The sequence below is a fragment of the Rhinolophus hipposideros genome (assembly GCF_964194185.1).
Source record: "Rhinolophus hipposideros genome assembly, chromosome: 4".
Lineage (NCBI taxonomy): Eukaryota > Metazoa > Chordata > Mammalia > Chiroptera > Rhinolophidae > Rhinolophus > Rhinolophus hipposideros.
In genome coordinates, this window is record NC_138050.1 from 39,095,231 (window position 1) to 39,119,046 (window position 23,816).

General features: G+C 33.4%; 1 protein-coding gene across 1 annotated transcript in view; it reads left to right on the forward strand.

Moving 5' to 3' along the window:
• Positions 1–23,816, forward strand: part of TNKS (tankyrase) — a 185,916-nt gene that overhangs the window by 117,880 nt on the left and 44,220 nt on the right. The window contains exons 6-11 of the mRNA XM_081045483.1: positions 3,156–3,250; positions 4,610–4,676; positions 4,972–5,158; positions 11,065–11,186; positions 13,570–13,661; positions 13,751–13,829. Of these exons, the coding sequence (XP_080901609.1) occupies positions 3,156–3,250; positions 4,610–4,676; positions 4,972–5,158; positions 11,065–11,186; positions 13,570–13,661; positions 13,751–13,829 (642 nt within the window). The remainder of the gene's footprint in view (positions 1–3,155; positions 3,251–4,609; positions 4,677–4,971; positions 5,159–11,064; positions 11,187–13,569; positions 13,662–13,750; positions 13,830–23,816) is intronic.

Here is a 23,816-nt window from a genome sequence, read left to right on the forward strand (position 1 = left end):
TCCTCTCCCCTTTCTTCTTCCCTCCCTTATTTCCTTCCTTTCTTTCATCTGTCCCTAATATTTCCAAACTGAAACTGCTATAATCCTTACTACCTACATCAATCATTAGATTCTATCAATTCTGCTTCCTAACAGTTTTTGACACTCCTTAACTCCCTTTTTTCATAGTTGCTTTATTTCAGGCTTCCTGTCACTTTCTAACTTGTTAGTTACAAAGCCTTCTAATTTGTTTATTTAAATTTCAGCCGTTTGAAAACTAAATATGTTATCATTTTCAAAGCATAAATAATTTATAGTCTCAAAATGATTTTTAAAAATCCAGAAACTAGATATTTTTTTAGGTTTTGTCCTAAATACACAATGTGTGTGTGTATGTATTCATTCATTTAGAGACTTTGTTCATTTTCAAGAAAAGAAATAAAAACTATTATTGAATTAACATGTTCAAATAAAAATTTAAAAAAATATTTGTATGAAAAAGGAAAATCTTTTTGTGCATTAGCATAAGACTATGTCATTTTTTCACATATAATATTAAATGTCATCTGTCCTTTAAAAGAGTTCACTGACTAAACAGTCATCCAAAGCCATCATTGTCTGTGGAGGAAGCTTCCCAACTGCAGTGTAAAGTCCAATTCAGTCCTGAAAATGATCCAAGATGGAGTAAGAGGGACTAGTTTTACTTTTGTTCCTGAAACAGTAATAATTTTTTTAAAAAAATAGACAAAATATATGAAACAGTCGTTTTCAGAAATTGGGCATCAGGCAGTGTATGGCAGTGATCTCTGAGAGATAGGAATTAAATAAGCTGAGCTGTGTAATTGCTCAAGCTTACTGCTTAGAAAGTATTAACTCAAGGAGGGGAAACCAGGAGGAACCCAGTGGTCTCCTTGAGATGAGAAGATGGAATTGAGAGTTTGAGCAGAATGGAGAACCAAGGAAGGGAGAGCTACACAGAAAAGAGAGCTCCAGACATCTGCAAAGGGTCCCTTTACTGTCTTCAGCTGAGTACTGATTAATATGGGTATGAGGGAACTATCTGAGGCTCATAAAAGAACCACCCAAAAAAGATTACAGGTAGCAATCCTAGCAACTCACAGTCTGTAATAATTTTTGTTGCCACCAGCCAGAGTGGAAAAGTTTCATAATTCATTAGATACCATAGATTAATCAGAAGGATAATTTTCCTTCACTAAAACAGGAAAATTAGTCCTAAACCAAAGGCTGCTTTCGTCCTGCTTAATGAAGTTTAAAAGCAAGCTTTGAAAGCAGCCTGCTATGTGTATAATTGGAGACCCTGAAGGAGAGAATAGTGAGAGAGAAGGAAGAAAAAGTATTTGAAGAAATAATAGCTGAAAGTTTTCCAAATTTGGTGAAAACAATAAATAGCAAGTTCAAGAAGCTTTGGGTGGGAGGGGGAGGAGAGAAAGGGAGAGGGAAGGACAAAGAGAGGGAAACAGAAAAAAATTAAGAAAACTATACCAAGGTACATCACAATCAAATTGCTTAAAGCCACTGATAAAGAGAAAGTACTAAAGTATCCAGAGGAAAACCTCTTACATATTACAAAGGAGTAAAGATTAGGATGTTGACATATTTCTAGTCTGAAACAATGCAAGCCAGAAGACAGTGAAATGACATCTTTAAAATATTAAAGGAAGGTTGAAAACAGTCCTGAAAATAACTTGATACACCCTGGAGGTATCATTTGCAATAACATTTGACATGTGTCTAAAAGCAGAAAGTTGGGTGAGCATGTTGTTTGATGATACAAAAATTTTAATCCTCTAGTTTTATATGGCATTTCACATTTTAACATTGTTTTTGTATGGGAGAAAACTTTATTTTTCACACATTTTTGAGATAGCTACGATGGGTGATTTTTATCTCTTTTACACATGAAGAAGCTGAGGTATATAAGTAATATGACTTTCACAGTTTCATAAGAGCCAGCAATATAATCAGGTTTCCTGACTCCCTATTCAGTACTCTCTTAAATCTACATGGTCTCCTCCTTATTCGCTGTGTATTGCTCAAAATATTTCCTAAATTTAGAGACTATCAGAATATATAAAATGTATGGAATGCCTTGAAAGCAGTAAGAGGTAATACAGTAGTTAGTTCTTTTGTATCTTGACATTTGCAAGTAGTATGTAAAGAAAATAAATTGAAAATCTTATTAAATCCCAAGGCCCAAATAGAAGATAGGAAAAATGACAGTACATGAAAGTATTATTACTTTCATATTATTATTAGACCCTGTGTGAAAAGCTGTTACAGTATTTAAACTTTAAATAAATGAGCAAAAGTGGGGAAATTGTTATGGTTATACAGAAACTTTTAATTAAAGTAATGTTATTTTTTATTCTTTTTAAAAAGGTGAGAAGTTTCGTTATTTTGATTACTATATTAAATTTGAGCAGAGAACCTTTTAAAAATTAGTTCAGATTAAAATGTGGCAGAAATTAGTTGGAAAGAAACTATATTTTTCTCAAGTGTTTATCCTGCATGTGTGGTATGTAAAATAGAAGAATTAAATACTATTTTGGCATATTTCATTGCATCCAATGTGGCAAATTAGTTTTGACCCATTGCAGGCAGCCACATGTAGTGAATATGGTCCATTGTCCTTTCTGTTTCCACTAAAGTTTCTCAAATAGTTCTTTAGAGAGGCTTTTCAACTTTTCCTATTAAAGAGAAATTTTGAGAGCTTGGCTCTTAGGTAAGTCTTTATGATGGAATTAGGATTGAAAACTTAGAACCTGAAAGGTGGACAGGATTTAAGCAGAATAAGGAAGAATGTTTCCAGTTACGAGGATTGTGAGGTTTGACATGTCTTCCCAGAGCAGGGAGAGTGGTTCATGTTGGAAAGAAGTAAAAAATAATGTAGAGATATTAGGGCAGGGCTTGATTTCTGAAGGCCTCGAGAAACAAGTAAGAGAAATAGGAGAATGGCACTGAAGTTAGAATTTACTCCTGGGATAAGTGAGTTGATTCTCATCCAATTAGGAAACAGGAATTTTTGGCACTTCGACTCAGTAATTTTTGTGTATGTTAACATTCATTGTGTTTAAATCTAAATAAATACAGATTAAATGACAAAGCAAGAATTATTTACCTGAAGAGAGGGATGTGTTCTTCTTTCTGTTTCCTAGTCTACTCCTTTACATCTGGCCGCGGGCTACAACAGAGTTCGAATAGTGCAGCTGCTTCTTCAGCATGGTGCTGACGTTCATGCAAAAGACAAAGGGTAGGTGTATCGGTTTCTTTCCTTTGATGGTTTTGCTCATGATTGTTGTGCTTTGTTTTCAACATCTGACCCTAAAGTTGTTGAACAGTAGACAAAGTCATATTCCATTTCGTTACAGGTTGTGTAGCATTTTAAGAATATTTGTAACTTTAGTTTGACTTTATTTTCAGATTCCTACCTATGAAGGATGCATCTCATAATAATTTCCTAAATTAGTTTAATTTTATTGCAATTCCGTTATTTGAAGTTAAACTTTGTTTTTCTCATTGCAATTATTAGTTTACAACTCAAGTTACATTTCAGAAAGACAGATAAAACAAATTGAAAATTCTGGTTGTAATATAACTATCATACTCCTCTGGTATGAAAGGACCATCTCATATTAATAAACCAAAATCATTAGTATATAGTTTTCTAATTTCATTTTTTTTCTGATGAAATCCTGGACATCTGAACTCGGAAAACCTAAAAGGTCCCAATGAAGGTTGGTACGGAAGTAAGGCTGTGAGAACCAAAAAAGCAATATCGTCATTTACTTATGAATAGGTATATTTTGGAAAACTTATACCAGTTTCCTATCTAGTCTCTAGGGACATATGAATCAGGTCTGCTTTCCTATGTGATGGGCTAACATTTCTCATTATCTCACCTTAAGATCTAAAAGATCATTGCCCTTACTATCCAGGTAAAGTAGATTCATATTATACTCCTCTTACTGGCAGCATAAAGAAGAGAAGCCCTGGAGGGGGGTTTCTTTCACTGTGCCCATGTCAGGGAACTTAGAAATGAAGAATGAACTCAGTACTTGAGATAATTCTCAGAAGGGGAATCCATCCATTTCAAATCTGCTCTTTCCATGCTCTGTTTCTCTCTTACCTGCGCCAGGTTTTGTGCCATGTGTGAATGGGGTCCCAATAGTATAGGGGTACAGATGCCTGATGTCTTGAACATCTCTGTCTCCTTGTGCATGTCTGAGAAACAGATGGGTGTACAATAGGTGAGTTATCGAGAGAAGTACACCACAAAAAGGGGGTCTATGGTACTTTGAAATGCAAGTTATCGTAGTTTGGATATTCATTTCTTATGCTGGAAATTACCTTGAAAGTGAAACAAAATGGTAGGAATATTTCAATTCTCTTATCAACATTTTTCTGTAAATACTTGATGTAGAAAGCATGCAATTGTCAGTACATGTCCTTTGTCCTTTTGCCTAAATGCTTTTCTAATTGGTGTTTTTACCATTATTAAGGTGCTTTAAAATATTTTAATATAATTATTGGGATTTATTAGATTTTTGTTTCTTGGATAGATATAAATTATTTGAAATTTTAATATTTTAATTTACCTTTTTTCATTTAGTGGACTTGTGCCTCTTCATAATGCATGTTCATATGGACATTATGAAGTCACAGAACTGCTACTAAAGGTAAGAGAAATTAAAAATACTGAATTTCATTTGTGTTTTTTTAACTTGTCCTGAGTTTTCATTTGTTTTTTGGCAAATAACATTTTTAAGAAAATAAAATAATTTTTTAGTATTACCATTGTCTCAAAATTTTTAAAACATTCAACTTTTTAAAACTGTTTTTAAAAGCTGAAATTAATTAAAACACTTATTGATATTTCAAAGAATTATAACTGAAATTCACAGTGAAATAAGTCTGAGTTTTATCTGATTCAGCAAAATGATTCCTGACCTAAAACTTTTTTTCTCAATTCAGCATGGAGCCTGTGTGAATGCTATGGATCTCTGGCAGTTTACGCCACTCCATGAGGCTGCATCTAAGAATCGCGTAGAAGTCTGCTCCTTGTTACTCAGCCATGGTGCTGATCCGACGTTAGTCAATTGCCACGGCAAAAGTGCGGTGGATATGGCTCCAACTCCGGAGCTCCGGGAGAGATTGACTTGTATGTATTTATATCCCGAAGTCAGTATTGTTTGTTGCAAATTAGAGTATCTCATTTTTAGTTAGATTTTAGGTGTTTTGTTTAGGTGTTAGATTTAGGTGTTTTGTCTAACTTGAATACTATCCTTCCATTCTTATGCATGTATTAGTTGATAATTCTCATTTCTGATCATATACTTTTCTTAATGATTCCACAGGAATCTTATATTCATACACTACTTTATGTTTACTCAAGCCTAATTCTAATTCATGAGTTAAGACTCCCCTTTTTCCCCCCAAGACTAATGAAGATGAGTCAATCAATAACTATTTATTGAATACTTACTGTGTACCATGCACTGGAAATGCAGCAGTGTACAATCCAGAAAAAAATCTCTGAGTTTATAGAGCTTATATTCCTGTGCTATTGGTAATAATAGATATCTAACATTATTGAGCACTCGTTGTTTCCCAAGCTCTGCAAGCTTGCACAATCATGTTTTATTTCTTTTGTGTGTTACAGCCCAAGTGAAATCATTTGCCCTAATTTACATAAGACCATTTTTACGATTTGGTAGAAGTAATCTTCTCAAATCTGATACATATTACATATATATAATTTTAAATAAATTTTTTGTTTTAGATTTATAGAAAAGTTACAAAAATAGAAGAGTTCTCATGTACCCCACCCCAGTTTCCCCATTATTAACGTCTTTATTAGTATAGCACATTTGTCACAGTTAACGAGCCAGCTAACGAGCCAGCATTGACACATTATTAACCAAAGGCCAGACTCGACTCATATTTCCTTTATTTTTACCTAAAGTTCCTTTTCTTTTCCAGGCTCTCATTCTGGATACCACATTACATTTACTTGTCATATCAAATATTGAGATATAGTTAATTCTACATGTGGGCATTTCAGGTTAAATTAAACTGGGCGTTACCTACCTAATTTGTAACTGATCCTATGGGTATCTCTCTTGTAGGATTCTAAGAATCAGGTAACTAGCTATAAACACCTGAGAAAATCTTTAAATGATAACTTGACATAAGGCATAGTCAAAATGATGGCTGCTAACCTGTTTTAAGTTTAAACCATAACTAGTTCATGTTAAAACAGGAAAGTGTTCCTTGCAATATTGATCTTGTTTAAGTGGAAATTTTAACTTATTTTGGTGCTAGAACAGATGACATCTACTAGATAACAAACCTGCACAAACCAGATTATAACTGGGCAGATGTCTTAGCAATGAATCCTTGTAGAAGTGCATTTATTTTCTCTCCCACTGTGATGACTCTGGCCATATGTTATCTCGCATTATATAGTTCATTTTTCTGTGTATATGTTCTAGCTTCCCAGTGAGATTTAAATTATTGGAAAAACCTTTAGTTTTGTTATTTTGTGTTCTTAGTACCTGTACAATGCCTTGTTATAAAATGTGTGGATGGTATTTGTGTTTGGGCCTATATATCTGCCTACCCCCGACTTGCACTGTGTATGTGTTCAGCAAGTTTATTGAATTGAATTTAACTTAACTCAAAACTTATTTTTTTAATATGTTTTTCTCATTTCCTTCTGTTAGTTGATATCCTGGGCTCAGCTTTATCCCCATGTCACCATTTGACAATTTTTTTCCTTACAATCATTTTGCAGATTATGGGTATTATGATTTTATATTTCACTGGTCTGATTCTGTAAACAGTAAGATTTAACCTAAATTTGTATAGCTTTGTAAAGGAAGAAATTCCCTGATTTAGAGCACTTTATGAACTTTTCAGTATCTCCTTTATTAAGTAAGATTCTACCAATGAATTGAATTGTCTGAAGAATAGGATTTAACAAAGTTTGAACTTCTCTAACTGCAGTTGTCATCATCATGTCCACTGCTTTATACTAGGCATTTACAATTACAGAATTCTCTTGAAGAACATTATGTAGGAAACAAAAACAGGATTTTAATCTCACCCACGATTACAGCATTTTCATCACACACTTTTTTTTTGTGCTTTTTCTTGTCTGTTTTTTCAATGTGTTGTTTTCATGAAGCCAAATGAACAAGGTAGCTTAGGTTCTGCACATATTAGAGCTGAATATACTGAAAGTAGCTTTCATTCTCATTTCAAAATGCATCTAGAAAGAGAAACTTTTAAGGCATTCTGTAAATACTAAATTTTCAGGGTAAGTCTGAATAATCTGACTTACCTTTTTAATTATTTAACTTCCTTGAGGTTTTAAAAACAAGCCTTGATGTAACCTTCACATTTAGAAGGACAATTATGCAGTTGACAGTTTTTTTCATTCTCTGGGTTCTTTTATTCTTATTTGTCAATAAAATATTTTAAATTTGAATGTCAGTTTGGGCAGAAATATGCTACTTTTCTAAAGAACAAAGATAAGGAATATTTTACTTTTTGCTACTTGAGAAAATATGCTGTTTAATTGCATTAGTGCATCATCATTCCTTAGTACTGCAGTCTTATTGTTTATGCTTTTCATAAATTTGCCTATTTAGTTTTCTTCTGAGCCACCTTGTCTGATCTTAAAGGAGTAATTGCAAAGGTAGAATTGCATGTATCATTTTGATATTCATGGAATATTTGGCATTAGAAAAAAAAGCCAGTATAATTTTAATTCAGTTTAAATTTCTCTAGACTGGTGGAGGAGCTAAGCAAAACCATGCTTTTTGCTTGAGATCGGTTCTCAGTATGTCACCTTCTATTGCAGTTGTCAGGATCCTGCTCCTTACATGTGATAGTTTATCATTCAATGAAAATCTATAATTTTGTTATTTGAAAATACTGGCTTACTTTAATTTTATCTAACCTTGATTTTGGGTTTCTAAAGTTTCAAAGTCCTATACTATGAGGAATTTAGCAATGGTAATATACCACTAAACAAAAGGTTATAGAAAAATGTTTTTCCCTGAACCCACCATCACTTATTTTATAAATATCCATCATTCGTACAACAAATACTTATTGAGTTCCTTATTGATATATATACACTGTACTAGGTGATAAGACTACCATAACAAATAAGACAGTGTAATGTGTCCTATGATATAAAGCTAACTGCAAATGCAGTGGATTTCATAAAATGGAATCATAACCCAACAATGGGAAATGTCTGAAAGGCTTACCCAGTGTATGTAAACTGAGACCTTGAACAATGAGTAGTAGTTAATAAGACAAGTATTTCTGTGTGTGTCTTTCTGGTCTTTTTTAAATTGAAGTATCGTTGACATACAATATTATAGTAGTTCAGGTGTACAACATAGTGATTAAACATTTATATACCTTAGATTTGATCACCACTGTAAGTCTAGTAGCCATCTATCACCATACAAAGTTATTATTATATTATTGACTGCTTTCCCTATGCTGTGTTTTACATCCCCATGAGTTACTTATTTTATAACTGGAAGTTTGTATCTCTTTTTTCCGTTCACGTTTTTCAACCATTCTCCCACCCCTCTCCCCATGGCAATTATCACTTTGTTCTCTGTATGTGAGTCTGTTTCTATTTTGTTTTTGTTCATTTGATTTGTTGTTTTAGATTCCACATATAAGTGAAATCCTACGGTATTTGTCTATCTCACATATTTTACTTAGTAAAATACCCTCTAGATCCATCTATATTGTCGCAAATGTGAAAATTTCCTTTTTGATGACTGAGTAATATCCTCTGTGTGTGGGGGGGGTCACATCTTCACATCTGTATCCATTGATCTATGGTTGGATACCCAGTTTGCTTCTGTATCTCAGCTATTGTAACTAATACAGCAATGAACATAGGAGTGCACATATTTTTAATATAGTTGTTACGTTTTATTTTCCAACTAACACTGATTAAAAATATTTACACACCTACTTTTAAGTCCACAGTTTAGCACTCTTATTTGTATGGCCTTAAAAGTTATAGCACAAGATTTTTACATTAAGGATCGGGGTGGGGGGCAAGATTCATTCGAAACAAAGCCTGATATATATTATATAAATGGTTTCCTCTGTATTTTAAATACATTAATTTTTAAATGATGCTTATCTTTTTTTCATCTGGTGGTAAAATACTACTGTAATTTTTCATCAAAATAAAGTTTACCACAGATATAAATGAATTTTCCCAATTGAAAATGGTACGTCAGCTACCATTAAATGAAATTTCTCAACCTAATTTAAGTGAAAAAGAATTGGTAGTTGTCATTATAAGTAAAAATATAAAGTACTATAATTTCACCTACATCGCTCTATATAATACAAACCTGAAAGAACCTGAGATGCTTTACAGAAGTTTAGTTTGTTTTGAACGGGCACGTGGGTGTGGGTGGGGTTTTTTGTTTTTTGTTGTTTTTTTTTTAATAACATTCTAGAAATTTTGCCACCACCACTCTGTGTTCATCTCTTGCAGAGATGACATCTGTGACTGTCAGGCAGACAAGAATGTAGTTCAAATTAAAGAAAGCCAGAAGCCAAAATGTAACCGCACAGTAACAATGCACTTTTCTTCAAGGGGTGCATATATTTATTTGAACTAGTGTTTTTGTTTTCCTTGGATAAATACCAAGAAGTAGAATTGCTGGATTGTATGGTAGTTCTATTTTTAATATTTTGAGGAACCTGTATACTGTTTTCGTAGTGGCTGCACCAATTTACTATTCCACCAACAGTGCACGAGAGTTCCCTTTTCTCCACAGCCTTGTCAGCGCTTGTTATTTGTTGATTTTTTTCATAACAGTCATTCGAATTTGATTTGCATTTTCCCGATGATGAGTGATGTTGAACACCTTTTTGTATGTCTGTTGGCTATCCATATATCTTTGGAGAAATGCCTGTTTAGGTCCTCTTCCATTTTTTAATTGGATTGTTTTTTGGATATTCAATTGTATGAGTTCTTTATATATTTTGGATATTAACGCCTTATTGTATATATCATTTGAAAATATCTTCTCCCTTTCAATAGATTTTTCTCTCTGTGTCTTTTGAGGGAAAGAGGGAAGTGAGATGGGGCCCTCAAAGGAGAGGAGAGAAAAGAAAAGAGAAAAAAATTCAGTACCAGGCAGATAGAAAGGCCTGAACATGAGAGGGCCTGGAATTGTGACATAATATATTAGGTCACATATCATTTGCTTCTTTTTAAAAGAGTGTTCAGCTTTTTTGTTAATAAGTTGTCATATTAACCTAACTTGTAAAATAGAAAATAAGACTATGTGTTTTTAATAAATAAAAATTGGATCTTTATTTATGCAATTAATTTAGAAAAGCCATTCAAAAATTTTTCACTCGTATACAAATAATAAATAAAATATTAAATGTTCTTTGACAATATTTCAAATTCTGGCACTTCTCCCAGAATTCAGTTCTTTCTTTCTCTGTGTGAAGACATAATCATTATTAATATTTTGGTGACCATTTCTCTAAAATGTCTTTTGTATACCATTACTTACATTTAGTTGTGGTGCCAATAGTAGTAGTAACAATGGCAAACAATTGAGTCAACCTATCCTTTCTCTTCTGCTACTTGAATTTTCATTTAATAATACATATTTTCCTGTCGTATATGTAGATCTATCTTTTTTTTAAGAGCTATTAAGTATTCCAACGTGTTCACAAATTATTTAACTGGTTTCCATTTGGTGGACAATTAAGTTGCTTGTTTTAAAACTTTGCTAGAATACGTATCTTTGTATGTGGATCTTTATGAACTCTTAGCGTATAGAACAATCTTATTTCAGAGCATACAGACTTCAAAAATTTTCATTAACCTACACCCTCATCCTTTGCACCTTTATTATCATATCGCCATGCTCCTTCTGTGGCTAAAATATAGGACAATTTAAAATTAATAGTTTTCCTGCTTTATAATTATTCTAATGATTTTTATAGATTTTTAAATCCTTTTTATCTCAACCATTATTTCATTAACAGATGAATTTAAAGGTCATTCTTTACTACAAGCAGCCAGAGAAGCTGACCTAGCCAAAGTTAAAAAAACACTTGCCTTGGAAATAATTAATTTCAAACAACCACAGTCGCATGAAACTGCACTGGTAAGATTTCACTGTTAACCTAAACTGTTCCCTGGATCTGTAATAGTAGTGTGAGCACAAAATAGGATTTTCATTTCAGAAACCTTAACTTTAGTATCTGAAGTGCCAGGAATTGGCATTTTTAATGTTGGTTGTATTGATCTTTACATTTAGTTCAGTAGCTTATTGCTTTCTGGGTGAGAAAATACTTTTACTCAATCTTGAGTTGGAAATTATTTTTACTTTTATCTTTACCCAGCCATATTATAACAAATCTACCTTTATAGCCAATGCTTTCATGAAGTACAAAATGTGATTTTCTCTATAGAATTTTTTTTCTTGGGGTTGCTAAATAAGTACTATATTTGTTTGCTATAGAAGATTAAAGTATTTCCAAAGATTCTTGCGTCATCCTTTTGAGCAATTGTAGTCAATGGATTATTACATTCATTATAGAAAAATGGCTAAGATTATGAATTTTTTGTTCCAGACTGTGCAAACTGTCTTTAAAACTATTCCTGTTTTTCCTTCTAATGTATTTTCAGAAAAATTAGTTTATTTTCATTGTCATTGATCACATTAAGTTTCAGGTATAGAGCTGGTTAGATTATTCCTGAATTCAGAATTTAAATGTTTGTAATACCTCTATCACAAACCGCTAAATATGCTTCAGTTAACACTCTCATATATCTGGCACAAAAAAGTCAAGCCGTAGTCAATACATGCTGAAAACAACATTAAAAGAATTACCAAACTGAATGGACCAACTGTATGTGCACTTAAATATATGGCTCTCAAATGGGTTCAAATACATTCAAGCTACACAGCATTATGCCAGGGGATGCTCAAAGCCCAGAGTAAACTTGACCTGCGTTTTTGGAGCGTTCATTTTATTCATTAGTAAATAGTTTTTTACTTTTTAAATTTTAATGCAAATGTTCATATAAAATGAAGTTGAATACGAAAGGTGGACATGAGGTGTTATCAAACAATAAGGTGAATGTTTAAATAAAAAAACTTATTACAGTGTAAGACACATTGCCATTAAACCCCCTCAAAGTACTCCCCCTTGCTTTGAGGGGTACTCCCACCATTCTTACCAGTTTCTGAAGCAGTTCTGGAAGTCTTCTTTTGTGAGTGTCTTTAGTTGCACTGTCATGGCTACCTTGATGTCCTGAATCATTTTGACTTTGGGGAAGAGCCAGAAGTCGCATGGTGCCAGATCCAGTGAATAAGGTAGATGACGACACACCATAATGTTTTTATTTGACAGAAATTGCTGTACCAGGAGCAATGTGTGACATGGAGCGTTGTCATGATGGAGGATGATTTACAGCACTTTAAAACACATCTTCTCTCAACCGTGGCTCACACCCGACTGTATTCACCGAACAAGTTAAAACTTTTCACACACTGTTACTAAGGTCTGATGCACCGTTTCCCATATTGAAGATCCCTGCCTTTCTATTGGATGGCACTCGGCAGCAGTTTTCACCGTATGGTTTGATCACAACGGAAAAGCTCCGTGTCACACATCGCTTCTGGTATGGCAACTTTTGTCAAATAAAAACATTACGGTGTGTCCTCACCCACTTTATTCACCGGATCTGGTACCATGCGACTTCTGGCTCTTTCCCAAAGTCAAAATGGCCAACAACGGTAAATGTTTTGAAGCGATTCAGGACATCAAGGTAGCCACAGGGCAACTGTGACAGGGCAACTACAGACACCCACGTAAGAGGACTTCCAGAACTCCTTCAGAAAGAGGCAAGAACGATGGGATAAGTGTGTTCGAAGTGAGGGGAGTATTTTGAGGGGGGTTAATGGCACTGTATCTATATAATAAATTGTTTTTAATTCAAATATTCACTGTACTTTTTGATCACACCTCGTTAACAGGATAAAACATAAAATTTCTGAATACTTCTCCCATTAAGCTCCTTGAGGTCTGTTGCCTCTCACTAGGCGTATAGGCTTTTTCTTCTGTAGTGCTAGGAGTATCTCTGTGGAAGAGTTTAAGAAATATGATTTAGGTGGCTGACAGTCTAATGAAGAATTGAGTAATCTAGTTACAGATTTTTGTAGCTTTGGAGAGGCAGTATTCTGATACTGTCAAATAAATATGTACTAGGTAGTTGTTTATTGGCTAAAGAAAAAGAAAAAAGTCTCATTTAATGCTTAAGTAAGATAGCATTAAATTTTGTCTTGCTCATAATTTTGTCTTGCTCTAAAATAAAGGCTTATGTTTTGTACTTCCAGCATATTTAGGAGAAATTTTGGTCATCTCCATAATGTAAAATATATGTGTATTTTGAAATAACAATGTTCTAAATAGTCAGCCATGTGCTATTTAATTCAGAAATCTACTTTTAAATAGTTTAACTTATTTTTATTTACTTTACAGCATTGTGCTGTGGCCTCCCTGCATCCCAAACGAAAACAAGTGACAGAATTGTTACTTAGAAAAGGAGCAAATGTTAACGAAAAAAACAAAGAGTAAGTGTAATTATAGGAGTTGTTTAATTCTTAAAGGGAAAATGTAATAAACGTTAGGAAATTACCTTTTCCTTTCCTCCTCTCTATAGTTTCATGACTCCTCTGCACGTTGCAGCAGAAAGAGCTCACAATGATGTCATGGAAGTTCTACATAAGCATGGAGCAAAGGTAAGGAACACACCTGAAATCTAGTGCCAGACTTGGCACTGAGTAGCTAGCTGCTCTTAAGACTGTTAATTTCTTCAGGAAAATCAGAGAAAAGTAATTTTATAAAGGACTATTGGCATTTATTTGAATTCATCAGTTCTCCTTTAAAGCTGATTTAAACCTTATTACTAATAATTACCTGTGTTTCATTGTACTTTACTGATGTTCTTCTGTAAAGCAATAAAATGTAGGTACAGTCTTATCATTTGAAATACATTTTACCTTTACATTATTTTATGTTAATATTGGAATGGATATATTTCGATAGTCAACATCAGTGATGGTTTATCAGAAAATAATTTACTTGATAATCAAAACATCACTACTTATTTTAAATAACATCTGTATTCTTTCAAACTGGTAATTATAATAATTTTCTCATATAACCTCAACATTAAGGAATTTTAATTTGTGAAAATAGTAATATTCATTTAAGAAAAAGAAATTAAGATCTATTAACATTTACTACTCAGATTGATGCTGGCATCTCATCAGGTCCATGTGTCAGCCTGTCTGAGTCATGTCTGAGTCCAAAGTGTTTCCTGAGGAAGAATGGGAGTTTGAATATAGAGGCACTGACAGTGCCACACTCGCTCATCTGTTCGCTTTCAGCATGTTGTGACATACTGCACTTTACATGTGTCCACATGAGTAGATTTATGAACATTATCTTAAACGACTGAACCTTTATAAATATCATTGCTGATAAGCAGAGGGAATGATCATGACAATCTTACAATATAAAGAGGTTATCTGGCTCTTTCATGAATTAGTATTTTCAGGAGTTGTCATACTTAGTTGTGCTTTTTTTTTAATGAAAAGAAGAGTTCGAAATTTGCTGATAGTTCTTTGTTGACAAATGACTATTACTTGTATGTAGGTACTTTTTAAAAAAAGAAATTAGAATTTTAAAGGTAAAAATCACATATTTTAGAGTGAATAAGAAAGTAACTTTTTTTAAAGAAACTTAAAAATGAAGATGACATTTTGAAAGTAGATTATTAGAAAATGTCCATTTTTTTTGTTGCCAAAAAATGATGTAAATATATCACCCAGATGTTGTCATATCCACATAATTAAAAAACTTGAAAACAGAATTTTCTAACCTGTTTTAAAAGTCTTTCTTAATTTGTGTGTAGGTGGTTTTTTAAGCTATTAAAAATACTTTAATGGAAGCACCTCCTCTTAAGTTTTCAAGAACATTAAGAAAGATAAACTTTACTACCAGAATTTCCACTTAAACTTTAGCATAATTAGTAAATTACATTAAAAATAAGCAATGTGATTTAGTAGGCATTGCTAATAATGCACTTTTTCCAGTGGCTCTACATGTCTGTGTGAAATCTTTTTGGCCAGTGGGACCAACTATTGAAAATGAACTTAGAATCAGATCCTCAAATCTACATCACAGTTCTTTATAAGGTTTTTCAGGGTTTTTTTTTAATTGAGCCAAAAATAATTGTATCATTAACTAAAATATTTTAAAAATTGTTTAATCTCTTTCCCATCCTTTGTAATTTCTCTTTTTGTATAAGTTTTACATATATTTATATTAGTATAGCACTGCTTGGTTATAATTAACAAATGAGCACACATGTATATTAAAAGTGTTCTTAAAACATTTTTTATTCATAAGGTGCATGATTCAAAAATTTAGATATCCTTGCTTTAAAAAGAATTGGTATTTTTAATTTAAAAAATAGTATGACCTGGAATGAAAGGGAATGGAGTTCTACAGGTTTAGTACCTGTTTTGAGGATACCATTCTACATTGTTACATAAATAATGTCTTGTTGCTTTTCAAGCAGAAAATGCTAAGCTAAGAGGGCTTTCTGCTACACTTAGAGCATCATGTATTTATCATCGACATATTTTTAAAAATATCTTAATGGCATTTATAATGTTCTTGAAAAACCATGAATGATGCTCTTCATTTTGGGAAAATATTTATTTGTTGTCTCCCATGAGTCATTTATTTCATGAAGATTCAGTGAAAAATTGTTTTATGACCTATCCTAGTCAACATTACTCAAGGTCTGTGGTTCTCAATCTTTGTATGCCCTTCATGTCCACAATACATGCTCATCAATAATGTGTCAGTTTTTCAGTGGGGCATGTATAATTTTAAACACCCTGCCAGTGATGTAAAAATGACTTTTAAACTAGTGTATCTTCCCTAGTCCTTCCAATAATTAAATTGAAAACACCTGCTATTAAGCACATTAAAATGGGGGGGGAGGGTAATCCTAGTTATTCAGGGTTATGAACCAGTAGACACCAACTGCTATACTCCCATTCACCTGTTCCCTGGTTCCAAGGCAGGTTGCTGTCGCTCAGGGTTGGTTTAGCTGTTGACTAATGCATTAGTAAAAGCCCAACTTAGCTACTGTGGGCCCTTGCTTAGTGTTCTTTCTGGGGAACTCATGGTTTCAATTTGATTTTCAGGCAATTCATGGTTTCCCATTTGATTCTAAAAACACCTTGAGAACAAGCAGCACCAGTCTTGAATTAGGATTCAGCCCTCTTATACTGCTTCCACCATCATACTGCCTTCTTTTCTTCATGATAAGTCCAGTTTTCAACCTAAAGCTATTAAGTGAGAAAAGGCAGAGAATTTGGTAGAGAGATCTAATACCAGTCAGTAATTAATTTGTCTTACTTAGATAGAACTTAGTAAAATTTATATAAGCCAAAACATTCTTTTGCTGAAAGCAAAAGAAAAGACAAAATTCAGGTTCATTGTACATGTTAAATTAAGCATGTTAATTTAAACATAGACAGGCATACTTTTTTCAGTTTAGAATCCTCCACTTTCTAGTTGTGTGACCTTGGATTTAATTCCCTGAAACTGTTTACTCCTTGGTGATATGTGAGTATTAATACCTCCCCTACAAGTTTTCCTTTTTTTAATTAAATGAGCTTATGTATATATGTATGGAGTGTAATACCTGGCATACAAGCAATACTTTGATTACTAGTAAGTATGAGCATTGTATTTTTTTTTCGCATTTGTTTTTTCAAACTTATATACTGCATATTTCCCTTAATTATCCTTTTATATAAAACATATATCTAATCCCTTTATAATTTGTCTTGATCCACTAACTCAGCAAATATTGAGATGCAAAATGATAAGACCGTGTGCTCATTACTGTGGGAGATACCAGTTTGGACTTTAATACGATTACCAAATTTGAAGCTAATCCTAAACCAATTTAGCAACATCAGTCATGAAGAAGGAAGAGAAAGGTGAAAGCCACTTAAGAAGGAATAATTATAGTACTGGGAAATGAATTGAGTGTTGGAATGAACTTAGAAAATGGTGGTACAATTAATGGAAGAAAAAAGGCTAGAGAGAAATACTATTTTCCTATGCTGTGATAATGACTTTGTACTTGGAGTTGACATGATAGAGGAACATTTAGATAAAACTGGTGGCTGGAAATACAGCACTAGAGTATAAGTAAAAGAGAGTTTAGGATTAGAAAGATCTATTGGGAAGCCATCGACATAGTGACCATATGTTGTGGGATTGAGTAGGGTTTCTGGTAGAGAAAATATGAAGAGATAATTTGAGAGTTAAGAACCTTTGAGGATTACCCATCCGTATTCATATAGCAGTAACGGGAAGAGGAAACCAAAAAGTCTTCACAGTGTCTATTGAGTGCAATAGGATTATAAAGAAAGAACAGGTGATTAGTGCTGCAGAGAGAAATCAAGAGAGACAATGCCATTTAATTGGGCAATTTTCCTATAATGGCTTTGGTAGGAGCTTTGGTAGCTTTGGAAGGAGGCATTCCAAAGATAATGGAAGTAGAGAATTGTATTAGTTAGGGTCTTGGCAATAAACAGCATACTCAAGGTGGATAATTGAGGAAAGTTTAATAAAGGAATTATATAAAGGTGTGGGTAAGGCTTAAGGAAATCAAGAAGGGGTGAGGTAGCAGCATTAGCAGTAAGTGGGGAGATGTTATCATCCTTAAGCCTAAAGGGACAAGGAAAGGGAGAGGTCACTGGAACCAGAAGAGGTTAGAGCTAGATGGAGAAGGTCATCTGACAGCACCTGTCGCTTTTGACCCTACCCATCACTCTCCTGCTTCCCACAGGGTCCTGCCATTGCTTCTCATTGGCCAAATACAACAAAAGGTTAGAGACCACAAGAGTGCACTGATGTGATCCACATAAATGGTTTTCCTAGGAAACAGAGCAGGGTAGAAGATGGATATCCAGAGGGGCAAGCAGGCAATATTCAGCAAAAGGATAGAAAACAAAAAGCCAGTGAGGAAAGGAGGGTTATAAGAAAATGGGGGTAATATAATGTGAGAAATCCACTTTTATAGGAGTAAACCTATATCTTTTAAAAACATTAATAATTTTCTCTACCAAGCCCCTGCTTTGCAAGATTACTAAAAAGCCTAAAAGGGAGAGACATGAAGACTTTATCCTTCATACGGCAGTTGTTTTCTTTATTATTTTTGGTCTACCCTGGCATTCTGCATTCTTTTACTACTGCCTTGTCTGCTATCATTATTAGGTAGAACTTGAGCCCCAATTGCATATGGTATTACTAATACCTAAAAACAAAAGGTTTCATTCAGCGGTGCTTTTTTTCATACATAAAAGCATTGTTATTTTGTCATTAGTGAGCATCTGTTAAATGTGTAGAACATGAAGAAATTTCTTTTGATTGTTCATATGTCTTAATTAACAAATTTATTTATATTGTATGTAAGAAGAAATTGTTTTGATAGTAATTGGCATTAGATGGGCTTAATTTCTCACATTGAGAAGTGATCAAGAGTCTTTGCTCACTTTGGGGAAATGTGTTAACTCATTATAAGGATTTTATTAATGCTTTCTAGAGCTGGATTGCTAAGCAGATTCTGTTAGCGCAAAGGTGTTAAACTGCTATTAAAACTATAGATCCAAACTATCTTTTGTAGTTTAAGTAATATCTGAGGCTTGAGCATATCAAAATAAAGACCAAAGGGACCAGTGTCTCAGAGAAATTTAGTTACCAGTAACAGATCAACTAAATCTAGGTTAAACACAAATGGAAATCTAATCTATACTTGTGAAAATATGTGCTTATTACTTTTTTGAGATAACCATATGGTTAATCTTCATAAGCCTACAACAAGGAATTTGCAAACTGTTGGGTGCTTTGGCTGCCAATCTCTCTGTATCTATCTCTTTTTCTGCAGTTGCATGAATTTCTTTCCTCTGTCAGTCTTTGCTTGTCTGTTTCATTCTTTTTTTTTTTATAGACTGTATTTTTCTGTTTAGTTCTCTATGGCGTAGCTATGGTCTTTGCGGCCCCTACTTCATATGTTTTTGGCTTAGAAATGTGCCATCTGTGGCTACCATCTCTCTCAAGTCTTGGACGAGAAAAATGAGACATGAATGAGACGTCAGTTTGTTCAGCACAGTCATTGGATTGGCCCCTCTACCTAATCAGCTGTGCTCACTGAGTTATTTCTCAGGCAGTTTAGGGCACGTGAAAAGCTAAGTACCCCTTAATAAAACAGAGAAATTATGTACCACTATAATATTTATGTACACCCCTTAGCGGAGAACTTGATTGTTTGTTTAAAATTCCACATGAATTTTGAAGGTTTACAAATAGTAATACACTGAAGTTCACCTAGTAAACATTAATCTAGTTTCATGTGTCTCTCAAATTACATTAAATTTAACTTCTTAGATAAATTCTGTATTCTGTTGTGGGTTCACAACACATTAAAGGATTCAAAACCTTTTAAAGTAAAATACTGATTACTGTATCAGAATTCTAGGTAAGAATTAAATTTGTTGTCATTTTGTCATATTTCATTCTTCACAGGAGGTACTTGAACTGTGTGCAGCTCACTATGGTTAATGATGGCCTATAAATATTTGTAAAAACTTTAGGATAAAATTAAATTACAGTTTATGACAGATAAAGTGAATCAGTGACTTTCAATATTAAAAAATTTTATCAACACTGGCATTTAACATTTTTTCCCCAAATGTCTAGGGAAAGAAGAATGCATGGTTTTTGGTGAGAGATTGTTTTCTTAATCTCTAATGCTTGATTAGTATACAGAATAGTATGTTGAAAACAATATTCTTTATCATCAGAACTTACTGATTTATTTTTGTGACCCATTTATTTACCGACCATTTCAAATACAACGCATTGTACTTGTTACTATGGGGAATATATGAAATTTGAATTTGATCGAAATTTTTTTCTTAAGGGACTTAAAATCTAATAGTTGTCTAATAGTTCACTTTTACTTTCAAGGTGTTTTGATTTGGGGGGAAAAACACATTATCACTAGCTGAAGGAATACAGAGACTAGTTTCAACTCTCAGATTACTTAAAATCAGGTTAAGATTGAGACATATGTTCACAGTTAAAGTAAAATTATAATGTGAGTTAATAAATGCTTAATTACAGAAATAGTCATGATTAATTCATCACAGAACAGTTCATGATTAATTACCAAATAAGTGATATGGACAATGATAGCTTTAAGTTTAGGAGACAGATGAACTCAGCCTCTAGGTTAGCTCTTTGAAATGACAGTATTCACACTGATTGAAATAGTGAAAGAGTTCCCTTAACCATTTCCTTAGAGTCTGTTTGCTGATTTCCAGAACTCTTCTGGCATGTTCAAATCATAATTTTATGTTCTGTGTAGTTTAAGCCAAAGGCCATTATGAATTTGTATCATTATCCTGTTATCCTCTAGGAAAATCGCTATTACTACTCGTTTAATGCATACCTCAGCTTGGTATCTCTAGATAAAAGGGGAAAAAGTGGAATATGTTTTGTTTCCAAAACTGTTAGACATCTGTTATTCTTCTGATACCTTCTGAATATATATCTCAGGCCATTGCCAACCATTTAATTATCACAGTTGAGGTATAATACATTAAATGTAGCATTTTTCTTATTTAAGGCAGTTTCTGTACTTGAGGGAAAATCTCCTCCTTAATGCTGAATGGTAAGCATCTTTGATGACATTCTCTGTCATATCCTGTGTTGAAGATTATGATAGAGGAAAATAGGACTGGGTCTAAAAAACACTTGGTCAGAAAAATTGATTTAACATTCCCACATTTCTTCAGTAAGTATGTATTTTGGTAGTTCCAAACAATACATTATTAAGAATTAAAGTTGTATTTCTTTAAAATATGAAGAATAAATTAATGGTGATATATATAAAATAAATCTGTCAAATGCATGTTTTATGTTGAAAACACAAAACTTATGGACAGCGATACATGTATATATATATATTTTATATATATATATATATATATATATATATACACACATATATATATTTAATTTAAAAGTTCCTAAAAGAATCCTTGTGAGTGGCAGTCCCATTTATTTGATAGCTCAGTTTGATTACCATTGAGGCCCTTAATTATATGTATAATACTAGACTGCATTTCTTTGTTTTTGTTAAATGTTATTAAGCCTAAGTTTTTTGCCTAAGTGAAGAATTGTCAATGTGTGAGTCAAAATTGTCAAAGCTAGGAATACAAAAAACAGTGTTGTCTCAGAGATCTTCCAGGTCATGGGCTCTGTTCTACATGTTAGTTGGCCCTTCTTTTCAGGGCGTCCAGTATTGATACTTTGGATGACATGCACAGGTCATTTGATCTCCTTCTATATTTCTCCATCAATACAGTAAATTACTATCATTTGCAATTTATCTAATTTATAGAATGATAGAGATTAGAGTAGTAAATCCAAACTTATGAGAACCTCCTTTAAGCAATTAGAGTTCCCTGTAATTCTCTGGGATCCCAATGAACTAAAATTACACTAGCTCCAAAATATCACCCTTCTTCACTGTGAAACTGAATTAGAGCAGTAATGCAAATCCTTCCAGATTACCCATTAAAAAATAAATCATGGAATTGGGATTGATCTGTAGTCATGTAAAAATACACCGTGTTTCCCCAAAAATAAGATCTAATGGGAAAATAAGCCTTAGCATGATTTTTCAGGATGACAACCCCTGAATAAGCACTAATGCGTGTTTTGGAGCAAAAATTAATATAAGACCCGGTCTTATTTTCAGGGAAGCAAGGTAGTTACTGCTGCTGTCTAAAAACAAATGTATCACTTACTTTACAAGGCCTACATGTTTTGCACTTCTGTGCCTTAAACCACTTCAAATATATGGAGGAAAAAATTAGATTGTCCACTTCTTAGAGAGCCCTTTTTGTATCCCATGACTGATTAAAGAATAAACAGAAGTAGAGCATTATGGGCATTGATAAAGTTGAATATAAGAGGAAGTTAGGAACCTTAACTTTTTTTTCAATTTTGAATCAATTTAAAGATTTATAGTGACTCTAGTAGATACTTGATTTTCCATCCAGTAATCATTTTTCCCTTTCTTCCTTGCTTCAGAACAGGGGTCAGCAAGCATTTTCTTAAAAGTCCAGATAGCAAATATTTTAGGCTTTATGGACCAAGAGATAAATCAAGGATTTTATATAGGTACCCATATAGCCATTTAAAATGTAATTATTGAAAAATGAAAACCATTCTTAGTTTGCAGGCAGTACAAAATAGTCAGCTGGTTGGATTGACTCACGGATTATAGCTTACCAACTCCTGTTTTGTTCAGATATGGGAGCTTCTAGAAGGCCGGGTCTGAAAACAGTTCTGGTAGTCTCATTTTCCTTGCTAGTGATTGATGTAGATACTGATTCAGGAAACATTTCTGGCCCCAGCCATAAGGAGAAGTCTGCTGGGAAAAGTTCCTTCTCTTTTAAAATAGATGTATAATACTTCCTTTTTGGCCCTGGTGTGATTACATGGAGCTGCCACAGTCATCTTTAGACCACAGAGGGACAAGCCTGGAGTCCTAAGATGAGAGGAGCTGAGAAATTTATGACACTTGCTTATAGTGAACAATAATTCTTCCTCACAAAAACCCTTTTAGAATGTCTGTTTCATATTTACGCTGTCATCCATTGTGGTTTATTCTTAGTGGGTTTTACAGAGTATCACCAAATTGTTCTAGTTTTGTTATTCTACTTGTTTCCATAGAATGAGTGCTTCTGTTGCACTACTCGCTGATACTTTTCAATGACTTCTTGTACTGCTTCAGTTTTGTTTTCTGATAAAGTACTCCATAGATAATCTTTTTTTGCTATAATACCATTTAGAGTTTGAGGGAAGAAAGAATTTATTATGTACCATTAACAGGAACTGTCTAGAGGACCCAGAAAACCTATATCATACAGTGTTTTCTCAATCTTAGTTTTACTTGCTAAACAAAAACTATCCTAGTGTTAATAATTTGGATAATGGTGAATTGACATAGGTGTTCAGAAAGGAAGTAATTATCGAGGCTTCAAGTAATCAAGGAAGGCTTCTTAGACAAAGGAAGGACTTGCATGGATTTCATAATCTAGAAAGGCAGAAAGAAAGCCTTCTCTGAAACAAATGGTGTACAATGAATATGGACTTTGTCTGACTGGAGTAGGAGGTATTTACTGGGGCATCCTGGAAAACCAACTTAGGTTTGATCAAATTCGAACATGATCTCAAAGTTTAATGTTGTCTTAAATAGTCTTAAAACTAGCTAAATTATTATTATTCTTTATAACTCTTCGAAGTTTTAAAAATGGAACATATGAATCTTCAAGTCATTCTTTTGGTTAAATGTGTTTATAATTCAATTATACTTATTATACTTATTTACTAAAATTAGAAATGTACTAAATCAGTTTAACTATCTTTGCTTACCTATTTTGTTGTCTTTGAATTCTGAGAACAAATTTAGTAAAATCCATTCATCCAAAAGTAATGTACATCTTTGATGTGATAGGCAGTGGATATCAGACGAAGTGCCGGCTCTTAGAGACCTTACATTCTAGTTGCCAAGGGGAGTGGCAGGAAGTGGAGGACAAACAGGAAGACAGTCATTC